The sequence below is a fragment of the Hyperolius riggenbachi genome, chromosome 7 (assembly GCF_040937935.1).
Source record: "Hyperolius riggenbachi isolate aHypRig1 chromosome 7, aHypRig1.pri, whole genome shotgun sequence".
Lineage (NCBI taxonomy): Eukaryota > Metazoa > Chordata > Amphibia > Anura > Hyperoliidae > Hyperolius > Hyperolius riggenbachi.
The window spans coordinates 234786188-234806524 of record NC_090652.1 but is presented as its reverse complement, the minus strand read 5'-3'; the positions used below and the strand labels follow the sequence as shown (position 1 = coordinate 234806524).

At 41.6% G+C, this 20337-nt stretch overlaps 1 protein-coding gene across 1 annotated transcript in view; it reads left to right on the top strand.

Annotated features, from left to right (window-relative positions):
* The window catches only part of CPS1 (carbamoyl-phosphate synthase 1), a 204067-nt gene that overhangs the window by 63551 nt on the left and 120179 nt on the right, over positions 1-20337 (top strand). The window contains exons 15-21 of the mRNA XM_068245395.1: positions 698-855; positions 3605-3733; positions 8611-8755; positions 9962-10172; positions 10264-10462; positions 16208-16384; positions 16590-16708. Coding sequence (XP_068101496.1) covers positions 698-855; positions 3605-3733; positions 8611-8755; positions 9962-10172; positions 10264-10462; positions 16208-16384; positions 16590-16708 — 1138 coding nt within the window. The remainder of the gene's footprint in view (positions 1-697; positions 856-3604; positions 3734-8610; positions 8756-9961; positions 10173-10263; positions 10463-16207; positions 16385-16589; positions 16709-20337) is intronic.

The following is a 20337-nucleotide window of genomic DNA, read 5'->3' as shown; positions in this document are numbered from 1 at the left end:
TACATGAAAAAGAGGGACGGTTCTACATTCATAGTAGAGAGAGTTTTCATCATTAATGGTTTCCCGTAATCTCCAAGTATCTGTGAAATGAGAGAGACCAGGAACCCAATGGTGCAGTATGGTTGGACAATGAGACATACTGTATTTGTTCATGCACAATATACAACGTGGGTCTTGGCCAGATTCTTCAGGTCAATACAAGTGCCTGTAGAGCTTTCGGTCTGCAGCTGGAGCACCTAAAATTGGGCTCATGCTCATGACCAAAAGCTCTACCTTCTGAGAAGGTAAGACGTTACACTTCTCATTGATGTAACAGTTTGTAGCAGCATACAATCAAGGGCACCTCCACCAGGGTTTTTAGCATGCTCTACATGCATGTTACTAATGGAAAATGGGGCTGCACATAGAAAGGGAGCAACGAAAATGTTGGCCTAAGGACGGAACAAGTATAAATCTGATCTTAGATGTCTGTAAACCTCAGAGGGTCACTGTCTGTCACTGAACATACAAAACAGCTGCTTTCTAGGCCTTTACGTCCCTAGTTCCACTTAAAGTATATTTATTACCCTGACAGGCCAGGTGTTTTCTGACAGGCTTCTAGTGGTTCAAAAAATATTCACTATTGAAAAGATGTCTTTTCACTTGTGTTAATCAGGAATGCCAATATTTATTAAATTCTACCTTATCCCCCTGACAGGTGTGGAGCTTTTTAAAAGAGGGATACTGAAGGAATATGGCGTTCGGGTTTTGGGCACCTCAGTGGAATCCATCATGTTCACAGAAGACAGGCAGCTCTTCTCCGACAAACTAAATGAGATTAATGAACCCATCGCTCCCAGCTTTGCTGTGGAATCGGTAAGATGAGTATTAACTGAGAATAGGAAAAAAGTGTGAGATGTGAAATCATGCACATTGTGCCATAAAGCCTCATACACACGCTCAACAAAAGTCTTTTAAATGCACAATTATCAAACAACTTGAAGAAGTTGGACAACCTTTGTCAAGTAAAAGACATGCAAACGACAAAGCATTGGATTGGATTGACTTGAGCTGCGTCTTATCAGTCGTTGGCCACCTTTTTTCAGTGATTGAACATCTTTTACTTGACAAAAGTTGTCCAACTTCTTCAAGTTGTTTGATAATCGTGCATTTAAAAGACTTTTGTTGAGCGTGTGTATGAGCCTTAAGAGGACCTTATGTGTATGGCCCTTATGCAATTCTCTTTTTCTCCTAAGTTTTCTCTAAGTAGAGCATTTTTTATCTTCTGTTTAAAATAACTTTTCAGCATTTTGCCATTGAAAAAATACCAAAAAGTAGGTGAAAAAGTACTAAGATGTAATGAAGGGGCGATATGGTGGATGGATTTGTATGCCAGGCAGAGAAGTTTAAATGTAATTCTGAAGAGGCAGGGAACCAGTGAAGGAACTTAAGAAGAAGGGGCAGCTGAAGAGGAGCGGTGGCAGAACTGAATGACCCTGGCAGTTGCATTCATAACAGATGGCAGGGATTGAAGTCTGGTCTCAGGAAATCTAGAAAGGATGGCATTGCAATAGTTAAGTCAGAAGATGATCAGAGCATGGACTAGGAGTTTGGTGTTGGGGTTAGGTGGGGCAAATTGTGTTGGTGTTGTGGAGATAGAAGTGGCAGGACCTGGAAACGTTCTGGGCGTGGGGGGTGAAGAAAAGAGTCAGAGGTGACACTTAAACAGTGGGGTTGAGGGACAGGGTAGATGGACGTGTTGCTGATACCAATAGAGATGTCAGGGAGATATTTGTGTTGCATTAGCCAAGATTAGTTTACAAGAAAATCAGTTTTACATTTAGCTTAAAATCAGACTGGTCACAGCAAAATTCAGAGAAATAAATAACATTTTTCTTTGTAGTTAGGTTGACAAGCAGCTAATAATAGCTAATACGTTAGAAAAAAATGAGGAGTCTGATAATAATAGTACTTTAATGTGGTAACAGGAAAAAAAGGCGCCGGCAGCTAGTGGACAAAAAGGCCGCCGCCATTCACTCCCATAATAAATATCGACCGAACAGGAAAAAAGGGCGCTGGAAATTATTAATATTTTACAAACGGCGCCCGGAGATTTTTAATGTTTTATAGCTGCGCTTGTGATGATTTAAGTTTAGAAAATGCGCCCGTGACGAATAGCATTTATAAAAATACTAAACATATTTATCGTATTTAACTAATACATTATTTAAAATGTTATCCCTTAATGTTTGTAAAACTTTATTATTCACAAAATAAAGTGATTAGTACGTAACGTAAATTGCAATATATTTTTTACAGTCACTATTTGTAAAACATTATTATCCTCATAATAAAGTGATCAGTAAGGGGGTGGTTAAGGTTAGGCACCACCAGGGGGGGTCTTAGGGTTAAGCACCACCAAGGGTGTGGTTAGGGATAGGCACCACCAGGAGGGTCTTAGGGTTAGGCACCACCAGGGGGGTAGTTAGGGTTAGGCACCACCAGGGGGTTCTTAGGGTTAGGCACCACCAGGGGGTCTTAGGGTTAGGCACCACCAGGGGGTCTTAGGGTAAGGCACCACCAGGGGGGTCTAGGGGTTAGGGATAGGTACGGGGAGGGTACTGTGTGAGAGTAGGGTTAGGTATAGTCACAGTACAATATACACTACCAGGGGGGTGGTTAGGGTTAGGCACCACCAGGGGGGGTCTTAGGGTTAGGCACTACCAGGGGGTGGTTAGGGTTAGGCACCACCAGGGGGGTTGTTAGGGTTAGGCACCACCAGGGGGGTGGTTAGGGTTAGGCACCACCAGGTGGGTCTTAGGGTTAGGGATAGGGACAGGGAGGGTTCTGTGTGAGAGTAGGATTAGGTTTAGTTTTAGTAAAATTTTAATAATACTTACTAATGTTTTACAACACTTCATACGTACATAGTTATATTTATATTATCGTTATAAACAATATTTTCAGCTTTTATTATAAGAAGAAACAATAAATGAAGGTTAATCACAATAATATACAGTTATAACGATTAAACATATATTATCTTTTTTTAACTAACGTAATTATAAGTTTTACTTTTGAAACAGAAAAGATTAACGTTTTCACAATTTGCGATTTCATACACATTATTTAATGATTTCTACATTTGTAAAACATTATTTGTAAATGAAATACAACACAATGGGCTTGATTCACAAAAGAGTGCTAACTGTTAGCACGGGCGTTTTCGCACGAATTTTCGCATTGCGCGCGATCGCGAATTTTCACGCGAAACGATAACGTTTTCGCGCGCAAACACAAATTTTCGCGAGAAAACGATATCGATTTCGCGGTAAAATTTGTGTTTGCGCGCGAAAACGTTATCGTTTCGCGCGAAAATTCACGATCGTGCGCAATGCGAAAATTCGCGCGAAAACGGCCGTGCTAACAGTTAGCACTCTTTTGTGAATCAAGCCCAATATTTTTATAAACAGTATTACCGCTTATCGTTTATACCTCGCACCCTTTTTTCCCGATGCCCTTTTTTGATGTACTCCTTTAATGTATAGTAACTGTATTTCATGTCCTTATATCTGCTTGACCTTGCCAGTTCCACATGTTTTGTAACATTGATTGTTTCTTGTAGGTGAAAGATGCCTTGGATGCAGCTGATAAAATTGGCTATCCCGTCATGATTAGATCTGCTTATGCCTTGGGTGGCCTGGGGTCAGGCCTTTGTCCTGATAAGGAAACACTCATAGACCTGGGAACAAAGGTAAAAACGACCAGACTGTAATAATCATTATTATTCTGTATTACCGTAACTGTATATATCATGTTCCCATTGTGTTTCACATAGTGTATAGTCATGTTGCTAAGTGCGAATACACAGCGTTTCTCCACAGGCGAGCCGGATGGGGAAACGCTGCCTATTGAGACAATCGCAGGCTGGTGCGATTCTGGATGGCATGTTGCAGTTTTCCATAGTACTCATTCAAATCCCTATAACTGTGCATAGCAGCGCTACAGAGATTCAAATGCGGCTTTCGAGCAGCACGAAAGGGACAGAATAGTAAGCAGCATCCAATGGAAATAGGCCCTAACTATCCCTTGGAGGAGCTCACACCCTAATTTTTACCATAGCCAGTCTTATGTCCCTATTGTAGACTAAGGTCAATCTAGGAGAAAACCTGGCCCAGACTTTATCTTTGGTCCCTGCACTGCAAGATGAGAGTGCACTCATAGCATGTAAAATTAGCTGCAAAGTGTTCCTTTAACGTCTCTTTACAGCTACAGTACATTTGACATGCGCAGTGCTCTGACCAAATGGACTGGACCGCAGATATTTAAATGGAAAAAAAAGTTGGTAATATAATATGAAAAAGTTTGTTTCAGGGCACAGAATTACAAAACCGATTTCAAATAAAATTAATGGCATGAAAATATAGAACAAAATAAGAAATGCACAGTGCAGCATTTATTAGATTATCAAAATCCAGCTCATCAACAGAGAGCAAGTGATAAAACACATGAGCTACGGTTTATGTTTATATTAATAAATGGTGAATAGCAATGATCTGAAAACACACAAATTTAATGTTATCAAATTAAAAATAAAAAAGAGCGATATAATTTCTATTAAAGGGATAGAAATGGTTCAAAAATGTTATTTGAGGTTTTTACTCTATATTTTCGTGGAAAAACATGATTTGCTTGTGAAAATTAACTTGAAAGGAACCTTAAAGAGAACCCGAGGTGTGTTTAAAGAATCTGCATACAGAGGCGGGATCTGCCTATACAGCCCAGCCTCTGTTGCTATCCCAAACCCCACTAAGGTCACCCTGCACTCTGCAATCCCTCATAAATCACAGCCGTGCTGTGAGGCTGTGTTTACATCTGTAGTGTCAGTCTCAGCTGCTCCCCTGCCTCCTGCATAGCTCCGGTCCCTGCCCCTGTCCCTTCCCTCCAATCAGCAGGGAGGGAAGGGATGCAGGCGGGGACTGGAGTTCTGCAGGAGGCGGGGAGAGCAGCAGACTGACACTATAAAGATAAACACAGCCAGCTCTGACAAGCTGTTTGTCAGCAGCGTGGCTGTGATTTATGAGGGATTGCAGAGTGCAGGGGGACCTTAGGGGGGTTTGGGATAGCAACAGAGGCTTGGCTGTATAGGCAGATCCAGCCTCTGTATGCAGATAATATTCTTCAAACCCACCTCGGGTTCTCTTTAACTCTAAAAAAAAAAATAAGTTTCATTTACCTGAGGCATCTACCAGCCCCCTGCAGCCATCCTGTGCCCTCGCAGTCACTCACGGCTCCTCTGGTCCCCCACCGCCAACTAGCTTTTGTCGACTCAGAGTCAGCGCGCTGTCACGCGTACCTTTGTACGCATTCCCGCTGGTGCAGGAAGCTATCGCAAACATTAACACATAAGTTTTTATGCGTTACAGTCGGCAAAAACGAAACCAGCTGGTGGCGGGGGACCGGGGTAGTTGTGAGTGACTGCGTGGTCACAGTATGGCTGCAGGGGGCTGGTAGATGCCCTAGGTAAGTGAAACTCATTTTTTTTTAAGTTAACGTTCCTTTCAAGTTAATTTTCACAAGCAAATCATGTTTTACCATGAACATATATAGTAAAAATGCCCCAGGTAAGTGAAATTCATTTTTTTTAGAGTTAAGGTACCCATTAAGGTCAATTAGCAATGTCAAGTTACTCATAATCTGTATATGTTAAAAATTGCTAAACGATACTAAAGTGGTCTGAAAGTCAGTATTTCTACTTTACTCTAAAAGATTCCTTACAGCAGCTACTATCCCAGATTTTTTTTTAAGCAAACCATCACTGAAACAAAACACACCACCTTGTACTGCCATGTAAAGGCTATTCAGCTTGAAATCCGCATCCAGACTGGAGATAAAAGTATCTTTGTTTACATTCCAATGTTGTTACATTTATGTGCAAACAACTTAAACCACTCTCTGAAAAGCTCTCTCTGGTTCAGGCACACACACAGTTCAGAACAGCTCACTAGAAGATTTTAATATATAATAAAAATCAGCTGGAATAAAATGCAATGGCAGCTTTCGTGACAAGATAAACTACACTTTGGAAGCTTGTAATTTGTAGACAGACAATATTACTTGTGCACAAAAGCAAATATGATAACTGTATGAGTAATAAAACGTAGAAAAACACATTTTTATTGAATGTTATGTTAGAATTTCAGACCACTTTAACAATAAAAATGTAATTTACATTAAAATGACAGGCAATCACACTTTCTAACAATAAAACTTTCTGGTGTGGAAGTCCTTGGCCCCTATTTAATTATCTTTTCTCCTGAGTTTTCTCCAAAGAAATTTTTTATTTTACTTACAAAACTTTTAAGAACCTAACAATTGAAAAAAAAATAAAAATAAAAAGCAGGTAAAAAAATATAAAGCTTATTTTGAGTGTATCTTGCTTGTTGGTATTTTATTGATAAGGTGTGGAAATCTCTCCTGTGAAAAAACTCAGGAGAAAAGTTAATTGGACAGGTTTATTCCAATACAAAAATGTACTGTAAAACTATACATGGCACTGTTATGGAAGGACTTATTTATTGGATCCTGTAAATACCGTAATCAATATGTCCAAATATATCCAAGAATACCGGTAGATGCACAAATGTAACAAGTCATGCTTCTTATTCACTGCTTACAGAATATTCACAAATAAAAGCTTTCTGAAAAGTGTAAATTCCTCTTCCTTATCCTTCTTTGATCTGCTAATGTCTATGGCTATGATTGTACTATATACTACTTGCAGTGAGCGGACTCTCCAAAATTCTAATGGACAGTCTTTCATTCTTCATAATGATGTCATTTTAAAGTGTAGGACTATAAACACGCAACTGCTCAATTTTTTCGTATCCTGGATTGCCCTCTTTATTTGACATTAGTTTTACCTTGCCATGAAACCCTTGCCTTCCCAAGTTAAAATCCAGGGACAAATTACAACTGATGTGTAACATATATAGGGATGAGTACACATGTTTTGTGGGAATCCAGATTCCAACTTTGGCATTGGAATTTTGCAATTTCAAGTTTTTATTTCATGTAATTCCAATTTCTAAATTTCCCAAAATTTTTCTTAGACTCTTCACGTTTTCAGTTCACTATAATTTTGCATTCATGTCCCTCTGGCATGTTCAACAGAGCTTTTTCATGTAATTTTTGCATAAGTAGCAAAAAATTACTACTAAGTATTCTCGAGGGGCATGAATGCAATAATTCTAAACAAATATGTGGAAATTCTAAGTAAAATTGTAACCTCTTGTGAACCATATTTTCACAAATTTGACCATATTTACCTTATGGTTTGGGCAAAAATATATTCACTTTAAATTACAATTTCATGTTTTTTCAGTGCAGACTCAAAATCTGTGAAATTTGAATAATGATGTTTTCTGTCAATTTTGTTGATCTTTTTTAGTTAATTAATTAATTGATTAATGTTTACATAGTATTTTTGACTGAGGTAAAGGTTTAATAAAGATATGAAGGCTGGTATCTTTATTCCCATTTAAAATGCTATTTACAATGCTGATCATCTGCTTTTAACTACCTAACTACCGCGTCACTCCATCGGGCGTGACCGTGACGGGAGCCCCAGAACCGCCTAACGCCAATTGGCGTCAAGTCCTGGGTCCCGGCTACTGCAGGAGATTGCGCGCAGGCTGAGCGTGCATCTCCTGCTTGAGGGGCGGAGCTCTGCCTTTCCTTCAGTCTCTGAGTGGCGATTGCCGCCTGGGAGACTGTTGACCCCACCAACACAGAGCTCTGTTAGTGGGGGAATAGGGGGGAGGGGAAATCATTCATGTACGGTGTTGTGCGGCCCTGCAGCTTGGCCTTAAACCTGCAGTGGCCATTTTAGTAAAAATTGGCCTGGTCTTTAGGGGGGTTTACCACTGTGGTCTTCAAGTGGATAAATCCTTAAGTCATTGACTCTGAAGAACTACACAGATCAAGCATGCTGAATCTGATTCAAACCTGACTTAACTGGCCGCATGCTTGTTCCAGAATGTTTATTGAACTGAAATAGTTAGCATGACAGCCAGGTAGCTGCTATTTTTTTATGCAAATAAGATGGTGACATCCATATTGCTCTTACTCAAAGGACATCCAAGGTGAAAATAAACTGATGAGAAAAACAATCGTATCCATCCTCCTTTTCCTAAACATTTTTACTGTTTCATTGTCTTTGCTCAATGACACCTTCAAATCTATGAATTATTGATCATTTTTATCTCTTCCCTGCTCCAGGAAGCTATTTACTGATAGAAAAGTATTTTATGACTGTAATTACTTATTAGTGAGGTTTATGCTCATAGTTTGACCTAGTCCGACTCCGTCACGACTCATACATGATGTTTAACTCTTTCAGGCAGAGAAAGAAAAAAAGGAACACAACCTAGTTATGTGTATGCTTGGCACTATACATACACGTCTATCTCATCATGTCACATGTCACCTCGGTTGTCCTTTAAGGTTTTCTTCATAATGCTGTTACAAGAATTAAACATGTATCTATGTATCAAACCTTTGTAGCTACATATCAAATTGCATATTACATGTGTACATTTTGATCCTAAAATCTTAATTTTTATTTTAAAGGCATTGGCAATGACCAACCAGATCTTGGTGGAGCGATCAGTGGTAGGTTGGAAGGAGATTGAATATGAGGTGGTCAGAGATGCAGCAGATAACTGTGTTACTGTTTGCAACATGGAAAATGTTGATGCTATGGGAGTGCACACAGGTAAGCAATATGCCTGGTCATTGGAGTGAACCCATACAGATATGACAATTTTTTTACAAAATTTGCTAAATACTGGATTTTTTAAATCAGTTAGTTTATTATGTTCAATTTGATAGGCTTTATTTTTGTTTTCAAAAAGAACATTGTTTGATTCAGTGCAAATATAATCCTGTTTGCCTGGGTTGAAGATTTTTTCTTTTTGCAATAGCCAGAATAAAATACTGAAAAAGCAGACAGATTTGATTAATTTACATTTTATTGAAATTCATTTAATTACAATCTAATTAAAGTTATTCTGAAATCTATAAACATAAGACAATTAATAGTTTTCATGAAATGTTTCTACAGTTGCATAGGCTTGATTAACTAAGGTACTCCTGCCTAATTCCTAACATCAACTTTCTGACTTACTAAAGTTAACCATGCTCTACCTTGTCCACTTGCACTAACTGTTTTAATCTATCACTAACCCTATATGATAGTTACCCTATGTCATTTGCTTGGGTTTCAGCAGCCAGTGTTATGCTGGGCATACGCGGCGTCGAGAGGAGGATTATCAATCGAGCCATCGCGTCAAGGGGAGGATTATCAATCGAGCCTGATGGCTCGATTGATAATATCCGACGTGTCCGATCACTGCGGGGATCGATTTCGCGCTCAAGTGGGAATCGATCCGTGTGCATGCGCGGACGAGCAGAGACGCGGCGGGGGTCGATCCGGCTGCTAATCGGCTGGCAGCTCGACCCGTGTATTCCCAGCATTAGATTTATCTACCTCCACCAATAGGACTACCCTCCCAGTGATAACTTGGTCTAGCCAATAGTATGGCTGATGATGCATTTGCTTAGACAAATATTGGGCAAATAATACCAGTACCAAATCTACCAGCTCTTTCTCCTGCCTTTTGCACCAAAACCCTGGCCAGTACTAATTGATCATGTGATCGTTTTCTCCCTGGGTGCAACAGGAAACTTCTTGCGTTGTTCACTTTTCATGCTCTGTAGGAATTGATGACATGTATTGTCATATTGTTGGCCTGTAAAACACCATAGACCACTATGGTCCACTGAGTTTGCAATATCTTTAGGCATATCTTAACATTTTATCTTTTCTTTACCCACATCTCTGCAATGGTGATGGTGAGGAAAGTACACATTTAAGTTCTAATCACTTTTAACTCGCTTATCTCAATGTTTCTTTGAACAGGGGACTCCATTGTTGTGGCTCCATGCCAGACTCTGTCCAATGAGGAAAATCAGATGCTCAGGGCCTGCTCTATCAAAGTTGTCCGACACTTGGGTATTGTAGGTGAATGTAATATACAGTTTGCTCTGCACCCAACCTCACTGGAGTATGTCATCATAGAAGTTAATGCTCGACTCTCTCGTAGCTCTGCTTTAGCATCCAAAGCCACTGGGTAAGTTGTTGTGTAACCTTTTAATGATTCATGCCAACATATTGTAAGTACAACATAGGCACATAGGTATAGTAAAATATATTTCTTTTAGGTACCCACTGGCCTTTATTGCTGCCAAAATTGCCTTGGGTATTCCATTACCAGAGATCAAGAACGTTGTATCAGGAAAGACCACTGCCTGTTTTGAGCCTAGCTTAGACTACATGGTGACCAAGATCCCTCGCTGGGATTTGGACCGTTTCCATGGTGCTTCAGGACTGATTGGCAGCTCAATGAAAAGCGTAGGAGAGGTGAGTATTAATAATAAAGGAAATGTTACTTGACTTTGAATAAAAAGTGATTTGATATGAAAGAACACCTGTAGTGAAAATCATTATTTTTGGTAGTACTGTATACCAGGGGTCCCCAGCCCCTGGTCCGCGGCCCAATGCTGGGCCAGAGGCTGTTGCAACCTAGTTTACGGTTGCCACGTCAGTCATAGTCTGCATGCTAAGTGCAGCTGTCAGTACCGAGCAGCTCTGCATCATGATCAGTGTGCATCGGCTGTATCGCTGCCCACTGTATCTCGGAAGTTTGTACTTCCACCCTCCATCTGCTATAGCTTATTAGGGTGAAAGGGAGGGGCAGCAACTTCGGGAGCAATAATGGGACATGGATAGAAGTGGGACAGTCACGGCACTTGTAGCAGTATGGCCAGGCTGGTGTGTTTGGGCTGTGGTGGCTTCCTGCAGAACTTGATGACTGTGCCATTCAGACACCCATAATTGCCTGTGGGGAGAGTAAAGAAGACGCTGCACTGTGCCATGGCGAGCTGGGATTCCTGCTGCTCCAGACCCCATGCTGCTCAAACAGCTGCTGGACAAGCTTCACCTGGGGAGTGACTGGTACAGCACAGCAGCACCATCCATCTAGATGTCAGATGTTTTTATATTTACACATACACATGGAAGAAAATGCAGAAAATGAGTGTGCAACTTTGATAATGGAAGCAAATTACCCTGATTACTATCCCTATAATCAAGACCCCCCCTTCCTCCGTTAACCATGGCCCATGGAAGGATTGTCTTACATGCAAGTGATTCTTAGCTCAAAAGAGGTTGGGGACCCCTGCTGTATACTATTTACTTTCATTGTAACAAAACTTTTATGAGCTGAACGGGGATCAACCCTTACTGCTTATCTCTTTAGTATTGTGTTTTCACATAGAAAAACTGAATTAAAGATTTTAGAGAATAACGGCAAACATTTCCCTAAGCAAAATGCCGTCTGTGGTTCTTACAATAGTTTACAGTGCTAACAATAATCAATATTTTTTCACAATAGATGTTCTTTACAAGCTTTTAACAAAAACATCTTTTGCTCTGGAAAAGTTGTCAGCTGCAAATGTATTAACACTCCTTAAATGCCTTCTTTAGTCCGCTCCCTTAATAGTACTATATGAATGGGCCTGAATGTAGAGAGAGAGAAATATATAAAGAACGGCTTATCGTTAATACGGTAGAAAGTTGAGACCTTCTTCTAAAAGTTAATTTTACCTGACGTTATCACACACAGTTTATACAGGAGCTAAAAAGTCTATCTCAGCAAAAATTTTAAAGCAAGTTAAAGCATGGGAAAAAAAAAAACTATAAAAAAAATTACCATAAATTATATAAGCAAGATCATATTTCAGGGTTGTTCTCCCTTGAATATTCCAGATGGTACCTACACATGGACATCTAAAAACAGTTGCATAATGCACGTGTTATAATGCTATATAGTGACCGTGAACTGCAATGGAGACTGGGCGTAGACTTTAATACAAAGCCTGAATGCAGCGAGTTTGAATAACATAATCCGTTACAATGCAGTACTGTGAACTGGCCCATAGAATCGTACAGGTAATAAGTTGACATGCAGAAATATTCTGCAACTGTAACGATCGGTGTCAGCACACAGAGAGAATCTGATTATTGGTGATCTGCAGTATCACCAAGAATACAGATATATACCTGATTATTGATGATCTGCAGAATCACCAATAATACAAGTATAACTAACCTCTGGACACCTGATGAAGCGTTAGCGTTTGGTGCAACATTATATGAGTCTGGATCACCTGAGGAGCAGGTGACCCTAGACCGTATAACGAGTATTAACCAGAGAGCCAGTGATTCCCTTAACCTCTTGACGACCAGCTAACGCCGATTGGCGTAAACTGGTCGTCTGCGGGTTACCATGGAAACGGCCGCTCGATCGAGCGGCCTTCCCATGTCAGTTCACGGAGGGTGTCTCCGTGAACAGCCGGAGAGCCGCCGATGGAAAATGTAAACAGGCGGGGAAGAAATCCCCGCTGTTTACATCATACGGCGCTGCTGCGCAGCACCGCCGTAAGGCAGATCGGCGATCCCCGGCCTCTGATTGGCCGGGGATCGCCGGCATATGATAGGCTGAAGCCTATCCTTCAATGCGCAGGATGGAAATCCGTCCTGCGCAGCACACAGGGGAAGGGAGAGGGAGGGAGCTGGCGAGAGGGCTGAAAGCGCTGCGGAGGGGGGCTTTGAAGAGCCCCCCCGCTAAGCAACTGCAGCCGGCGGCGATCAGACCCCCCCAGCAGGACATCCCCCTAGTGGGGAAAAAAGGGGGGTAGTCTGATCGCCCTGCTGCACTCCTGATCGGTGCTGCGGGCTGTAGAGCCCACGCAGCACCGATCAGTGTAAAATCCCCTGGTCGGCAAGTGGTTAACTGCTGGGAGTCAGACTCTACTGCAGTCAAAGGACTCCTATGGGATAGAGTCCCTAACTGGATTGCAGAGAGGTCCCTCTGAGTGACAGGGGGTCCCTGCAACTACTGGACATCCCACCGGGGGGGTGTCACAGGTAGAAGGGTCGGCCAGGCCGGGTCGGCAACACACGAGCAGATAAGGTACAGAGACAGAAGGCTGATTCGGTAACCAGGGACAGGCAGGGTTGGCAACAGGTAATCAGATATGCGAAGGTACCGAATCAGAGAGCAGGAGAAGGGTCAAGAGAGCAATATGTCATAACAGATATCAAGCAGAGGCCTAGTCTAGAGTGTGAGGTCCGTGGTTTCAACACTCAGGAACTGATCTAAAGAATAACACAGGAATGACACAGTATCCCTAATCTTGGGTGTGAGGTCTGTGGTCTCTACACCCTGGAACTGGTCTAAAGAATAACACAGCAATTACACAGTATCCCTAATCTTGGGTGTGAGGTCCGTGGTCTCTACACCCTGGAACTGGTTTAAAGAATAACACAGTAATAACACAGTAATCTGGCTAAGTGTGAATTCCCAGGTCCACCTGGTTCTAACACACTGAGGGATCTGACTATGGTCTGAGTGCTAACACATAAGCATTTGCAACGGCAGACAACCAGCAACTGAAAAGCAAGAAGTATATATAGCAGAGCGCTCCTCAGTGCCGCCCAGTCCCATTCAGCCAATCACCTACTGCGCTGGGATCAGCTGATCGTCCTGATCAGCTGATCCCTCTCCTATTGGCATAAAGGGCCTGCCTGTTAGCGCGCGTGTAGCTCTCCATCTGTGTGCACTACTAGGCTCAGACAAACCAGACGCATGCTGCTGCGGAGAAACCGCCGGTCTGAACGCGGAACCAGCTGCCTCGCTGTCAGACCGCGTGGCGGTGTCTCCGCAATCCATTACAGCAACGCAACTGACCACTGTGAACAGGGCATAAAGGATATCTGAAGTGAAAGCTGCATATAACGCTTTATTTACCTGTTGTTTTTTTTCAGGTTTTACCAGGCTATTTTGATAATTTTTATTTTACTGCCTGAAAGAGTTAATTTTCAGGCATGCCAGTGACAGCTTCTATCTTGTCGATACCTTGTGAGGAATATAGTAAACTTCATGCACTACCTTTTATTTTCCATTCATTGCATCTTAATTTTGTAAATCTGAGAGCAGGGGAAAAGTTCTCACACACTAATTCTACACCTTCGGCATTTCACTTCAGTGCCATATTTATTTTGATCGTCAGTAAATCCCCATTTTTCTACTTTTGGATATAAAGTGCTAGTTTTCTCTACTTCTGAAACCTGTTTCACCAGCAAATATATTTATTTATTTTGTAAATCTAAAAAAAAAAGTGAAAAGATTTTGAAAAAATGAAAGGAAAAATCTATTTATCCCTTTAATATGTAGGGTCAAAGATATTTATGCACAGATGATGATAACTGCAAATTATGCTGTAATAATTCAGGCTATAATCCATACAAACCATCACAATAATGTTGAGACCCCCGGAATGGAAAAATTGAGCCACCAATTTAAGGGCCCATGACCTTCTTAGCTCAGTCCAGTCTATATTTTTTCTTCCTTTCAACCTACACATGCTCCAAACCTCACAGTATCTTTATGCAAATCACGCTAATATTATGTAGACATGTTCTAAAATAGGCGAATAAGAGTCAAGCCATGCCTATATCAACAACCACTCACTCCTTGTATAGGTACTATTTATTTCACAATAAATCGGATATCATGGCCCCTATGCAATTCATTTTTTTACCTGAGTTTTCTCCAAAGTGATATTTTCACAACTTGTAAATAAAATACATTTTAAATCACCAGCAAGCAAGAAAACACTCAAAATAATGTAGATAGTAGTTTTTCAATTGGTCTATAGTGCTGTGACAGCGCTCCTCTTCTTTTCTACAATTTAAACATAGAAAAAACAATCGCACATAGTGCATTACTGTGAATCATAAAGTACAGTTCCCCACACGTGCATAAGTGCTCAATTGTGCATCACTCGTGGTCTCTACAGCCCCTCCACACTAGCAGCTCACCAGATTGACACCACCTCACAGTCCAGGTGGGTCTAGCGCTTAGCCTATAGAGCGGCCAACTCCAATGACACTTCCACGATAGTTTAGTTCACAATTGGATGATCCATATTTAATGACAAGTTCCACATGAAAAACATATAAGAACACACATAGCATAAAACCGTTGGGCTAAAAGTTATGGCCTGCGCAATATCAGCGCACTCACTTGTGTAGGAAGATAACAGGCATTTCAGGCATTGCAGCCTAGCAATAAAGCTTCTCTGCTGGCTCCTGGTCACGCCCGACGCGTTTCGTCCAATGGACTCATCAGGGGCTGGACTCACCAGCCCCTGATGACTCCATTGGACGAAACGCGTCGGGCGTGACCAGGAGCGTTGACGTCACTGGGATTTGGAAGGTCAGGAGACAGGCTGCCACGAGGAGCGGGGAAGTTCGGGACGCCGACACCGCCAGCAGAGAAGCTTTATTGCTAGGCTGCAATGCCTGAAATGCCTGTTATCTTCCTACACAAGTGAGTGCGCTGATATTGCGCAGGCCATAACTTTTAGCCCAACGGTTTTATGCTATGTGTGTTCTTATATGTTTTTCATGTGGAACTTGTCATTAAATATGGATCATCCAATTGTGAACTAAACTATCGTGGAAGTGTCATTGGAGTTGGCCGCTCTATAGGCTAAGCGCTAGACCCACCTGGACTGTGAGGTGGTGTCAATCTGGTGAGCTGCTAGTGTGGAGGGGCTGTAGAGACCACGAGTGATGCACAATTGAGCACTTATGCACGTGTGGGGAACTGTACTTTGTGATTCACAGTAATGCACTATGTGCGATTGTTTTTTCTATGTTTAAATTGTAGAAAAGAAGAGGAGCGCTGTCACAGCACTATAGACTGATATTCAAGGACTTGTGATAGCGAACACTCGATTGAAGCATATGCTATTGCACCCGTTTGTACTTTGGCAGGCGCAGTTTGTGTTTATTATAAGTTTTTCAATTGGAAAATGCTGAAAAGTTATTTAAATACAAGATGAAAAAGTATCTCCTAGGAGAAAACATAGGAGAAAAAGTGAATTGAATATGGCCTCATGTGTCTAATCTGTATGTGTTTTTACAACTGATTTCATATCACTCCATGGTGGCACATCAATGTGTTTTTGTATCCTGTGCTACATCAATTCCTTATTTTCCTTCCTGTCCATTACAATTTATTTTTCACCTTTGCAGGTGATGGCTATTGGTCGCACCTTTGAGGAAAGTTTCCAAAAAGCCCTGAGGATGTGCCACCCATCAGTAGATGGCTTCACTCCAAACCTTCCAATGAACAAAGCATGGACAGCTGATACAAATCTAAAGAAAGAGATGGCTGAACCCACCAGCACTCGTGTCTACAGTATGGCCAAGGTAAAGATTAGTGGAGCGAAATACAAATTCCAGAAAAGCAAAATTATTAAAAATAAAAAAGTGTTAAAGTCCAAAGTGATAATAACATGCAGTGTGTAACAATTGTAGGCATGGACAACAAGAATAATGCAAACAATTATGCAAAAATAAAGGCAAAAATGATAATATAGTCATAACATATTCTGCATATTTTGCTTTATAACAGGCACTACAAACTGGAATTTCCATAGATGAAATCAATAAACTTACAGCTATTGATAAGTGGTTCCTGTACAAGATGCAAGGCATCCTCAACATGGAGAAGACCCTGAGAGCAAGCAAGAGGTTAGACTACTTTCCTTTTATATGTATATACTGTATTACATAGAACCATGAAAGCATGTCCTTCCAATGCATCTCAACATTATTTGTGTATGAATTTTTTTTAATATCATATTTTGCTCTGTGGGATTACTATATGTTACATGTTAGGACTTTGCCCAAGTTACATTGATAGCATCATGGTAAGCATACTGCATTGACATCATCAATGTACAGTTCCTCTAATGCAGGGGTCTCAAACTCTCGGCCCGCGGGCCATTTGCGGCCCTTGATACAATATTTTGTGTCCCGCGCCGGAAAAAGCTTCCTTATAGTTCGCTTTAGTGCTCCCATTACAAGTAATCCGCCGCATCCCCGCCGCTAAACGAGGGCTGCAGAGCCCCCAAATCGCCCGGGGGGCAATCCGCCGGCATTTCCTGGAAGGGGTAGAGCTTTCAGCTTCAGCTCTGCCCCTCCTGACATCTGTGAAGGAAGAGTGAGAGGGGCGGGCAGAGGCGGCCATGCGCCGCTATTGACATCAGGAGGGGCAGAGCTGAAGCTGAAAGCTCTGCCCCTTCCAGGACATGCCGATTTGAGGGCTCTGCAGCCCTCGTTTTGCGGCGGGGACACGGCGGATTACTTGTAATGGGAGCACTGAAGCGAACTATAAGGTAAAATAGGCAAAATAGTTCGCTTCAGTGTGAATTTGATTTTGAAATAAAAATCAATGCAAGGGGAGGGAGGGGGGGGGGGATGGGGGCGGGAGCTGCTGATTGTGAAATCCCTTATGCGGCCCAGCCTCATCCTGACTTTGCCTCCTGCGGCCCCCAGGTAAATTGAGTTTGAGACCCCCTGCTCTAATGCATATGTGCTCCTTCTGTAATTTATTCCTGTTTATGGTGGAGCTTCAAGGAATCTCAACTTTTAATACGGAACCTAAGGAGCCAGAGCACTTTCTCTACTTTATTTGCACAGCAATTATTTAATTACTAGACAAACTAATGATTTGTTTTGCTACCAACAATCTTATGTTTTCTTTTTTTGCTTTGTTTGATGTTTTAGAGCAAAACTGTAATTTTGAGTTTCGTATCACTTTTAATGAAATAATTGTCAGCGTTGCTGATGCTCCTTTATGCAAGTCTAGCAGACCCTTTATTGATGGATTTCTGTGCATAGTTCCTTCCCTGTCTGGCACTGATAACTCCTATCTCTGAGCCAATTAGCAGCCATGCTTTATATAGTGTCTCCAGGGGTGAAAAACAACATGAACTAAGGTTTTGGGTAGATTTATGATTATCTTTGTGATGTGAGGCTCATTGAAAATATAAGCAAAATGAAAATGAAATGATTTCATTTCTCTCATCCCTAGTGTAGAGCATAACCTATCAATACTGCCTGACAGGTAAATAGTCAATAATTCAGACAAAGCAACGCTAGACTATTTAAAAAAAATGCCACACACCTCCAGGATTAGAAGGCTGCTAAAATAAGCTTTTCAAACATTTGGAAATAGTGTGCTTCAATTCCTGCACAAGCAGCTGCAGGAACAGGTGGCAAGGATTGTAGAATTGTGGGTAGTGGACAAAATCGCCTTTCCTGATTTACTGCAAGAGCACAAATAATTCACTTAACCTCATCAGTACTTGGCAAGCTGGGAGATTGATATTGGCCAGACAGATAAGCAATGTGAGAAGCAGCCATCGATGCCATCCGTTGGTGTACGTTGTCGGTTGCCAAGTACTGCAAGTAGCATTTTGATAACTTTCATTACATCACCATGAAAAGCGTTCATAAGTATCACAAGGCAGATAAAAGCAGGAGGCGCTGTCCAACACTCCGCTACGAGCCGCATGTTTAATAGTCTGTGCTCTTGTCCAGTACATTCAGATATTTAAACAGTGTGTTTACCATTTTGGTGAAAGCTGCAGAAGTGGCCTGCCTAATGTTTATACATAAAAACTCAGTTTATTCTGTTGTAAATGTTAGTGATATCAAATAAGACAAAAACAATGGGCTGAGCACACAAATTAGAGGAGTGAATGCCACATTTTATATACGTTACATCCAAAGATTAAGGTGGGGAGAAAAGGCAAAAACTGGTTTATAATTTTATTAAAAAAAAATAATCAGTCCTCATGTATTTTGTCCTTCAAATGGCAAGAGGATGAATTGTAACAATACAATTGTAACCCTTTAGCAGCCAATTTATTTAGAGGCTTGCAAGTGCTCCAGGCCAATTTATTCTAGCACACCTCTTTGTTACATTTCCTTGCTTCCAATTAGTACTGCTGTAATGTGTGTTTATGGCCAAATGTCACTAGGGGGTCGTGTGAGAAAATAACGAAGGACTTCTGATTTCAGGTTCTATATTTTCTGACTGCTAGTAGAGAGAGATCAAAGCATTCCAAGAATTTACAGCACAACAAGTTTTGTTGACTGACGTCAAAAGCAGTGCACTTATCTCAAATGAGATAACTCTATTGAAGCTGCAAATGGGTTAAAGGTGGCCATACACCAAGCAATTTTTTCTTTCGAAATGCAATCCGTTTTCCTGATTGAGTGTATCGTTTAAAACATCAAAACAATTCGCCAGACTAGTAATTTTTTTTTCTAAAAATGAACCTGAATTTTTTGCTATGGGCGATCAGTAGCTTTTATCAATAAAACTGAAAAATCAAAGGTTTTGGTTAAATTGTATATGGCTATCTTAATTCAGGTTTTGAAAATTGAAAGTGGCAACAAGGTGGGATGTTGTGGCAGTGTTGTTATTTATTCAAAGAAAGTCCTGCTGTGGACTGGTAAGCACCCAACGTTACATGGATTTCTTGCTAGCGTACCAGTCACATGGGATGGGGAATGGGCCTGCAGTTACCTCCTAGACAGCTGGGGAACCCCATTTAAAAAAGTCCCAAGTGGAAATACCCCCATGTAAATGTGAAAATGTGAGCTGTTGAAGCTTCACTAGCGTTCTACTACCAATGGGACCTCAACTAATTGAGAAACTGCATTTAAAAAAGAGGAAACAGAATAAGCATAAGAGTACAAGAAATCACAATAACTTTCAAGGTATAGACTTACGTTGGGCACCACATGTCAATCCAGCCGGTACAATGGAGTGAAGATATGAGCCACTCAGGACCAATGTCAGGCCACTGACCCCATGGAACCGCTTGGATCAGAAATAATGCAGCAGGCCTCTTGCACTATTGTATGCTGCACAATAATCAGTTTGATGTTTAAAGGTGGCCATACACTGGTCGATTTGCCATCAGATTCGACCAACAGATAGATCCCTCTCTGATTGAATCTGATCAGAGGGGGATCGTATGGCCACCTTTACTGCAAACAGATTGTGAATTGATTTCAGCCTGAAACCGACCACAATCTGTGGAGCTGCCGCTGCTGCCCCCCCCCCCCCCCTGCATACATTACCTGTTCCGGCCGGCGCGAGTCCCCTGGTCCCCGCTGTCTTCTTCTCCGCTCCGGGCTCCAGACCATTCCTGCAGCTACTGAACTTCCTGTCCAGGGGAAGTTTAAACACTAGAAGGCGCTCAACTGTTTAAGCTTCCTGCCGGGACAGGAAGTTCTGTGTAGCTACAGCCGGTCCGAAACCCAGCGCGGAAAGAAGACAGCGGGGACCAGGGGACTCGCGC